At 43.7% G+C, this 10,009-nt stretch overlaps 1 protein-coding gene across 1 annotated transcript; it reads right to left on the minus strand.

Moving 5' to 3' along the window:
* Window positions 1-282: 282 nt before the first annotated feature.
* LOC127905536 (ATP synthase protein MI25-like) lies at window positions 283-6,512 on the minus strand. Its single transcript, XM_052454427.1, has 3 exons — window positions 1,181-6,512; window positions 1,066-1,084; window positions 283-936 (listed from the first exon to the last, which is right to left on the minus strand). Exons 1-3 carry the CDS (start codon window positions 1,476-1,478, stop codon window positions 345-347), a joined length of 909 nt encoding a protein of 302 aa, XP_052310387.1. The 5' UTR covers window positions 1,479-6,512; the 3' UTR covers window positions 283-344.
* Between the last annotated feature and the right edge of the window lie 3,497 nt (window positions 6,513-10,009).

The raw sequence follows: 10,009 nt of genomic DNA on the forward strand, positions 1-10,009 counted from the left end.
CAGGGGCTCCCCAATCTTTTCCCCAGCAAGAGAAAAACTGCCTTGGAGGCTGGACTCTAAATAGGTCGTGATGACTTCCTGAAATTCTTTCCTGAGCGAATCCCCTTCCTTAACTAATAGATGCTAGTTGGGGGCCATCTGCTAAACCTAGCCCCAGTCTAAATAGAAGGGGGTTTGGCTCCAGGCTCCAACTCGATCTTGTGGTAGACTGCCCTCCTAGGGGGCACTTGGCAACTCACTCGTGGGGCATTCAAAAAATTCGTGAGTACTTGCTGCACTTCCTGAGAAAGAAGTCGTCTTGGTATTGGATCCGCTCTTCTGTTAGCATGAAGATGAATTATCTTCTATTCATCCTCTTTATTCTTAAGAGAACCCCCCACCCGAACCTTTCTTAAGACCACCAAGCCCTCTCGAATGAGTTCTACTTTTTTAGCTTTCAACAAGCAGGAGGGGGAAAATGCTGCACTCACTAAGACGTGAAACTTTGTGACTAGATCGTCCTGAAGACGGATGCGACGGGAAGAAGTGGCATTTAGAAGTGTTGCTAACTTAAGATTTAGGTTTCGGCATAACAAAGCTTGCACTGTCTTTTCGCACTTAGGCGTACAGCGTGCCATTGATAATGATTCTACTACGGTGCCACAAATTCTTAAGCTGATCCTAAGTAATCGTTGTTGTTCATTGGATTCCAGAAGAACTACTTCGTTAGGATTGAGGAATTGCAGCAATTCTTCCTGAATAGCCTGAATTCTCCCGTCGAGAGTCACTTTGAAAGTCTTACCTAAACTCTTCCGACTGAATATGATAAAGCCTATAAAACAACAAGCTACTATCATTTCTTCATTATAGATTAAGATCTTCTTTGAACTTAATGCACAAATAAATAGAATAGCAGCAAATAACATCTTTCTAGCCTGCATACTCGTGGAAATCAATCTCATTTAGAAAGCTTATCTCTATCTTTCAGCAACTGAACGGGAAGGAAAGAAAAAAAGAAAATAAGACGCATGCGGAAATTCATACATATGCAGAGAAAGGCTTCCTTTGCGCTAGAATCAGATGCGCTCGCCCAGCGAGAAAGGCCCTTTCCTGCCAACCAAGTATGAATCAAAAAGAAAGAAGAGAACGAAAGGAGAAGATAACTTCGTATTTTGGTAATTCTCTAGGAGTCATGTTTAACCTTGAATGCTATTAATAAATTCTACAGCAATAGTCCCTCGGACTCGGAAAGTAATAACGAAAATGGCTAACCCAATAGCGGATTCCGCAGCTGCCACCGTTGGAACCAATAAAGCAAATAATTGACCCATCATATCATCCAAAGAAACAGAAAAGACCAAAAAGTTCAAATTCACAGCTAATAACATTAATTCAATTGGCATTAACATAATAGGAATATTTCGTCTATTAAGGAGGATTCCCCAAATACCTAAAATAAAGATGATCATAGAAAATGTGAAATATTTAAGAGGATCCATTTCGGGAATGTGGAATGTAAGAGAAATTCAAATGTTATAACTCCAGTACGAACGTCATTCGACATCCGAAAAACTCCATGGACGCTCAGGGTCGGGTCGATGAGGAAATCTCCATTTCAAAAGAATGAGAAGAGCATGCTGGGTTACCTCATTATGTCTGTTAACTTAACTTTTGTTTTTAAAAAAATGAGGAGTTCCCTGCTCTCTGACCCATTGTGGATTTCGTGGGCAAGCTCTTCCCAAGTGTGCCACTTTGGCTTGGCGGTCTTTCACCAAGGGCAATCAAATAAAGCTTTAGAACTGCCACAAACGTAATACGGAGTTGGTCGATACTTTGGGACTCCAGTGGGGGGACTCCGCCAAGGTATTTATTGTATTGCTGAATAAGAAAGTAAAAACAAAATCCGTAAACGATAAATGAAAGATAATAAAGAGACTTTTGAGTATAGATCGAAGACAAAAGCCAAGTCCATTCCATGAGAAAATGGTAAGTGTAGTTTATGCTGCTTCGCTCTCAAGAGCGGTATACCAGAATAAAGATTCTATTAAGTCATAGCTTATAAACTATGACCAGAAGGCCAGATGTTACCATTAATTATCTCCACCAGAGTCGATGGAGAGAGGTTTATTGTAGATTCGAACCCGAGATCAAGTTTGACGGAGCGGGGCAGTAGCTGCGAACCAATACTCTCGCCAGGAGCACCAGCCTGTGCCTCCCATCGGTTTCGATTCCGATTTGACAGCTGAGCCTATCTCACCATACGCTAATGAAGCGACCGCCAAGAAAGCTTCTCTGTGAGAAGAGTTCCCGGGTTGACATGCCCAGCTATCTATCAACATAGAAAGATAAAGCTATCTCGACTCTCTCTAAGTTACCTGTACCAATCTGGAAGTTTACAAGTCTATTGGGAAGTGAAGTCTGTCTCTGCCCCTTTAGGCAATTATCTTCTATTAAGATGAAGATCTGGTACCAAAAGGAAAGCATTGATTGGACTAGCTCGCAAAGGAGCCTAGTTTCTTCATGCCTGGAATGAGAGGAATTGACTCGAGTGTTAATGAGAAGGAGAGGAAAGAGAGAGGGCTAAGCGCCTTAAGGCGGTCTCAGGCTATTTACATTCGGTCCCAGTGCTCTGGGCCATAGTTGGAGGACCCCATTCCTTCTACAATTGGCATTGATCCAGTTTCCGTTGTCTTTATAGTCCTATTTGCGGACAGTTCAACTTCCTTTTCTTCCTATATGTGTCATGGTCATTACTATAGCCTCTTATTAGTGAGTTATGCTGATATGAAGGTTGCTTCTGCCTTTGATTCTGCCTTTATTGGATAGCCAGTTGTTGGAGTCCTGAGGCAAGCGTATAAAAATACGTCTTCCCTGTGGGTTTGACCAGTCTTCGTTCCAGTTGCAGAAAAAAGCTAAGCTCTGTAAGCCATCGAGTTGGAGTAGCTTTCCGGAGTGCTTCTTGTAAGGAAGTCCATTGGTGTAAGGGTTACAACAGGTAGGAAGCTAGTGTCAGTCTATAGCCCTTCTATGTCGTCGATCCAACCGAGGGCCTCTATACGAGCATGCGAGCTCTGGTTCAGCCATTTCCGGTGACATTTCCAGGACTCCTACTAGCCAGCCAGTGCTATTCCTTCTCCTTGTGAGCCAAGAGGGCTAGTGAGGGCTTTAGATATTTCCACGGTAGGTCTAAGGGCTAAGGTGTAAGCAAGTGAGGAAAGCGCAATTCCGTATTTGAAAATATAAGTACCTCTTTTTTAGGAAAGCTAGCCTAGGTTCGTTCCTTACTTTAGCACTCCAATTTGATGGGTTAGCTTTCCCACGTACTTGACTTTGCTTCTAACTCTCTTAAGTGTGAAAACTTTCAATACATCTATTCCTAGCTCTTACCCTAGCTACCAAGACTGCCTTAATGGATTAGTAATAAAGTATCAAAGGCTTTACTTACATGGTACCTCTTATTAGCCCAGGCTAACTATTCGAGTTTCTAGTTAGTAGCGATTCATTATAGAATCCAAAAGCAAAAACCACTGAGGGAGGAGTCTTACTCTTTTTAACCAGTTTTCCCAAACCAAGATATCCTGCCTATCCCCGAAAAAAGGGACTCTCTCATTCTCTTCGTAGCAAGAGTGGTTTTGACTAAGCATATGACGAAGGATCGGCCGAAGCTAGAGCTAAGTAGCTGTGTCAGGGTAAGTAGGGAAAGCATAGGTGGACTTATGAACATTGATTGGATTGGTTCATTTCGTGGCTAATCCGAAAAGGTCAGCCTATAGACAGACCTAATTTGGATGGAAATTCCCACGGAGATGATTAATAAGATATCCCCGGGCTGGCTATGTCATCTGTCTACGTTTAGAGTGCTTCCCCGCAAAAAAAGATGGAAGCCTATTTGCTAATACCAAGCAATTATCATGATGAACTTTTCGACAAAAACAGAGAAAAACAAACAAGATAGCAGGTTATTATCTTAACCAAGACAACAAGAGCGACAAAACACTATAGCGAGGATACAATAGATAGACTTACCCGAAGAACCAAAAGAGATATTTCTTTTTAGCCTTCGTCCCTCGGCGGCCTCCTCTTTAACTAGGGGGTTACGCCCATCCCATTAAAAATCATTTGAGCTTCCCCTTTCCTAAGATCCTGGACGTGGTACTGACGCATGAACTTGGTTACTGGTTTTACCGGTTGGCAAGTCAAGTAAGGAAAGGTCTGTTCATTTGTCCAGAAATCCGTTTTCGGCCTATATATCGATTGAACCAGGGGCTGGGCTCATGTTGTGTTGACAGACATAAGAAGTAGGATTAAGAATAGGGGAAGAGCAGCTCTACTTCTACTTCTGCTTATGGAAAGACATAAGAAGCACCCTCTAAAACATGCAAGATCTCTTATTAAGCCCTTGTTGGCATATCAGGTGCCATTGAACACAGTCCAGGGAAAGCATCTATCTATAGTGATAGTGATCCATCGCCTTGACTTGAGTACCACATCTCTTTCCTGCCCGCTTGTAGCGGTTGGTTAGACCGGTTAGAAGCAGAATCGAGAAAAGCAGAACAAGGGCGTTCAGGCTTTCTTTCTGAAGAGATGGGCGCGATCGTCTTTGTTTGAGGAAGAAGCATAAGCGCCCTTATATTTATATATAGTAAGCAAAGGGCAAGGCCTACCCTTAGTTTAACCATCTCTCTTGTATCTCTCGGAAAGCCTTTTGGTTGTGGGGCTATTGTTTCCTTGAGACAGGGTTTGAGCCCTGGTGCGGAGCTCGTTAGTAGTCTGACTTCGGGAAGATCGGAAAGCACTCAGCTAAAAGCATAACAACAATCCCAGCCCGCAACAGCACTAGTATATGGTGTCGAAAGCCCGAACACAAACAAGCTCACCTTATTCTTAGAGAAGGGGGCTAAAACGAGAATAGGAAAGACTTGGTATAGAATCCGTGCCTTCGTTCCGGCTATAATTAGCAAGCGAGTAAGGGAACCGCTCCTTCCGTTCAGGAAGAGCATACAAGCATTACGGGACTTTTTCATAGGAAAATGAATAGGACTCTTCCCAACTCAAGTCGAGCGAAGCAAGTTCTTATCTCTTATAAAACACTTCTGTTATAATCAAACATAAAAGAAATGATTTCATGTTGTGTTTAAAGAAGAATTGAAGTCTGAACTGGAAGTTGGCGCCTGCTTGCTTACCAAGCCACCCACTTGTTCGACAAAGACGGAGACTACGTATGGTATCCTGCTCTTATAGTAAAAAAAGGCGATCCTCCGCTCAATAGAGCCTAGCCCGCTTAGCTACATGGCCCCTGTCTCGCTCGTCCAAGATTAGGGTGCCTCTTTCTTTCAGAATCAGAATAGCGGCCCTGGTTTAGCTCCCGTTTTGCTTTAGAAACGAACAAGATATCAGGGCTCAAACCGCCAACTCCAGCTTGGCTTTCTTCTGTTCTAACTCTCTTCATCTCCTTCCTATTCAAAGCCAGGTTGTCAGCCGGGCAACAGTCTGGCCTTCTTTTTTGCTCTTCACTCGTCAAGCTTTTCCTTGTCCATAGAATAGCTTAATTTTTTCCTAAGTTCGTAGCCTTAGCAGCAGCAAACCTTACTTAGCTAGCGCTACCTTTAGAAACAAGGCCCTAGCTTATCCTACTCCTTCTAGTCCTTTTCTTTTATGGATTCCTATTCTTGATCTTTATATTGATATTCTACAGTAATAGGAGGTAGTAGATCAGTGTTCGAATAGGGCTGTAGCTGCAAGGAAGAATGCTTTGGACAAGGAAAGGGTAAAGAATTTTATGCTCTTAGTAGCTTCTATAAGAGGGTATCCTATTTTACTGCTGCCAAGCCGCTTACAATAAGAAAAAGGGCTGACATCGCTCCTCACACATCAACGACCGGATAAACTGAAATTGCACAACCAACAAAAAGCTAATTTCTTGCTTCGGGAGAGGAGTTATAACTTAGACTCAAAAAAGAAGTCGAAGTCAATGGCCCTTGCGATAAGGGATTACAACAAAAAGAATCCTTAGCCCCTCGATCTGAGTCCCTTTACCCGAAAGCTTAGAAAGCTGGAAGGCTAGGAAAAAAGTAAAGACAAGAAGATATAGGATGACGATCGTTCGGGAACCATAACTAATGGGGCACCTCACTCGGAAAAGAATAAATGAAAATCAGGACGAGAAATCTTACAACAAATTAAATTACATTAGGCATTGCCCTTTACACACACGATTTGGAATCCTTACACCAATAACAACACAATATAGATATGGGATGGGACTGCCGACTTGAAAGAATCGAATCACCAGTTCCGCGCTTGTACCCTGACGGAGATTCTCAATAAAAGAAGGAGGATGGGGATCCAATAGAGTCTTTAGCCTGAGTCTTAGAGTAGGCAAGAAAGTCTACTCAATCAATGAGAACCACAGCGAAATGCTTCTGGCATGCCAAAGCAAGGTAAGCGATCGATTCTATCGATTCTCTTTCCCAAAGTCAAATGCTACTGTACTGAGCCAAAGCTTCATGCCCTTCTTGAATCTGAACTCAATGATTGAAAGTCCAAGCGTGCTCTCATTGGCAAGAAAAGAGGCGTCTATTTCTTTTCTCGGAGCTCTTCCCTTTGCTATAATAGGGATTGAGGTAGAAGCTTTTATAAAAAGTCTGTCTATTTGCCTTTTGGCACTTTCAGAATAGAATATGCTGTTAGATTTAGCCTGCTATCTTACTAGAAGAAAGATTCCAAGTTTCAAAGGTGTCTAGCCTTCTTTTGTAGCAAGAAGGTGTAAATTAAGTAAATCAGAAGCATGGACTGTGATTGAATGTTCTCTTACAAGACTAAGGTCTTTTGAAGACTAAGGTAATAGTGCTGGTCTACCCCGATTTACCCATTGATAGGGACCGAAAGCCTTGGTTTCTCCACCCCTATTTGATTTGTGGAGCTCTATTGAGAAAGACCTTGGAGGCCACGTGCCAATCATGGAACCATCGATTGCCAAGTCGCGTCCTTTCATTCGCAGAAATCCATGATCCCTCACGATGTTGATTGATGAGGTTGATGGAGCTTACTCGCCCTCGGTCAGTAGAACCCTAGTGAGGGAAGAGCACCCGCTTACTATATTAGTAGGGCACACTACTCTAGGAACAATAGCCAGCCGACTAGTCTCTTATACAATCATTTGTGGACTTAGATATGCCCCTGCTCTTTCTAGTGCTATTGCCCCCGGGGATAGAGAGATTCTGGGACATAGACAAAGAAACCCTATTTAGTTTAGGGAAACTAATTCCTTCTTCTTGTCCTTCGATTGTGCCCATCTATTAGGATAGGAATCGGAGTTAGCGGGCTAACTATGTCGGGTTTACCGGGCTAAGGTAACTATGAAAGGTAGGACCTCATCTCATTCCGGAAATGAAAAGATTCACTATTTCCCTGTGCTTTGACGGAGAAGTGCGGTAACCCCGCCAATCAAATAAAGTTTCCAAGCCTTCAAGCCAACCCCGTCCGATAAGGTAAGGTGTCCTGCCCCGTTAAGCCCGCCTTTGATTTTTTAGACCCAACAACCGACTTTTAGCTTAGCTCCACGAGAACCAAGCCACTGAGAGATCTCTACATATAGTAGGAAAGCCAGCACGCTCGGGGACAGATTCCCAGGGGATTTTGTTGGAAAGCACGGCCACCATTGGTCAGTACTAGACACTCGTAGCCTACCTCTTATAAATAGATCTGGGGTTGTAGAAACAACCCCCTTATCTCCACTTTCAGGACAGGAAAGGGCGATCCATTTCCAGCCTAAAAACACTCGACTTTGAGCCTAGCTCAGGAGAAAGGCGCCAGAGGAGCAGCTCGACATAGAGTTAATTTACTTATTCAATTCAGGGCGCGGGAAGTCTCTCCTTCTTGCCTTGGGGTCGAGGTCAAGACCAGAAACTCGTAGACTACCCTTTTAGGAATAGATCTTATCTTAGAACCTGGGGTTCTTTGTTAGCACCTTCTCGCACCTCTAAAAGGCGGATCCATTTATATACGAAAAACCACGACTTTCTTTTATTACGGTCGGAGATAGCTGCTACTTACCTACGACTACTCGGCGGTCTCAGAGACCGAACTAATCTATTAACACTTAGCCTTATCTATTAAATGAAACCTAGCTCACGAGAACAGAGCAGAGGTCGAGTCTCTAGAATCCGGAGATAGCCTTTTGGCTTTGGGCACCTTTTCCCAACTTACAACAGTACAAGAAAGGCTGATCCTAGGTATAGCCTAACAAACCCGACACCGACTTTATATTACCATAAAATAAAGAGTGCTTGGTCCCAGCTGAGCTCCCCCTCTTAAAGTTAGGACTTTTCCTTCTTGCTTTTCCCTTGCTTTCTCCCTCATGTAGTAAGGAATTGAGAGGCAGGAAGCCAACCCCCAAGCAAGTGGATAGATATAATCTTAGGGTAAGTACTGCTATGAACTTCCTTTGTGTATTGGGAGTGTAATAAGGCTTCTAAGCTTCTAGTTTTCCCTTGCTAGTCTTAGATTGAACCATTCTCATTGCCTCTGTCCTTCTATCTAGAGAGATAGATGGGTCAAGTCCTTACTTTCTTCCTTCCTAAGGTCAGGTTTTTCTTACTTGTTTTCGTTAGCTCATCTTTGAATCAAGAAGCGCATCTTCAAGTGCCTCTTAAATGATTCTCCTAGTGATGTTAATATCATTCGATCGTCTTGTGTTACTATATCCTCATCCTCTATCGGACTCTTATGTCTTAGCTTCTTCTCTTAGTCCTATCGTCCTGTTGTTAACTGTAATTTAGAGGAGCCGGCTAATAACCAATTAGCTCGTCTGGCTGGTAAAGAGGGAATAGCTAGGAGGCTTTCCTCTTCCTAAATAGGGATATGGCACTTCGTGTTGTCAGTTAGCTACTGCTGCTGGATTACTCAAGGTTGAGTCATCAATCACTTTACGAGGTTATCCTTTATATAGGTACGAGCGTAAGGGTCTTGCCTGTAGGTTTAGAGCAATAAAGAATGAATGCATTAGAACGAATTCGATCTAGCCAGCTCTTGATAGTAGCTCCCCTTTCTAGGGTTAGCGCACGATAGGAATGAATTAAACAAACAAATAAGATCTATTGAGTGAGAGCTATAGAAGAGAAGGCCAGGCCAGAAGAGAATGTCTTAGCTGGGAGCGGTGATTGTTCTTGTAGTCGGATAGGGCGCAAGGGCACTTTCGGGATGTTTAACCCTGTTGCGTAGGCGGAATAGAGTAGCTTGTTGAATTCCCAAAAACGGCAAGACTCTCAATCTTTGAGACCGTGGGCCTCAACGTTCACTTCAATCGCAAGTCTTGACTTGAAGACCCTTGAGCTACAGCACTAAGCCAAGGAAGGGCAAAACATCGGGTCATCCTTTTTCGTCGAATGTCCCGGGCCCGATTTAGAGAAAGAACTTTTCCTTTGCTGCAGGGCCGGGCATTCAAGCGCAGAGATGGAGATGGCTCTGCTGCGATAGAGGATGAAGGAGAATCCGTAGGCAACTGGTCGTTCCTAGAAGATGATAAAGATGCAGGCTGCTCTTTATAAGAGCGAGGTGCAAGTGCTGGCTGCTCTTTAGAGGGCTGCGACCCCCTTGGGACTCTGACTCCCCCTGATGCACGGGAGGCGCGGGAAAAACCACTGATCCAGAAGATGCTGATCCAATAGGCGCCTACTAAAAAAAGGGGGAGTAGAAGAACTCGTGCTCATGGAAGGTAACATGCCGGCTCGTTGAATGGCTTAACCGGGACTTAGACTACATTTAGGAGAATAGACTCACCGGGAACACATTCACTACTGGGCATTGACATCTTAATGCGTTGCAATCTGGACATTGATCGATCTTTATGCTTCCCAACAGCTATACAATCCAAATAAATCGGCTACCAGTACCTATACGCTCGAGTTCTTGAGACCGGGGAGCCCCAGTGCAGGGCCAATTTCAGTGCCGGTTGGAGACCTGGTTCGAGATGCATATCTTGAAAGAGAGCCATCACCTCGCCCAACATCCCTTCCTTTTCAATAGTCAA

This window comes from Populus trichocarpa, chromosome 7 (genome assembly GCF_000002775.5).
Source record: "Populus trichocarpa isolate Nisqually-1 chromosome 7, P.trichocarpa_v4.1, whole genome shotgun sequence".
Taxonomy (NCBI): Eukaryota; Viridiplantae; Streptophyta; class Magnoliopsida; order Malpighiales; family Salicaceae; genus Populus; species Populus trichocarpa.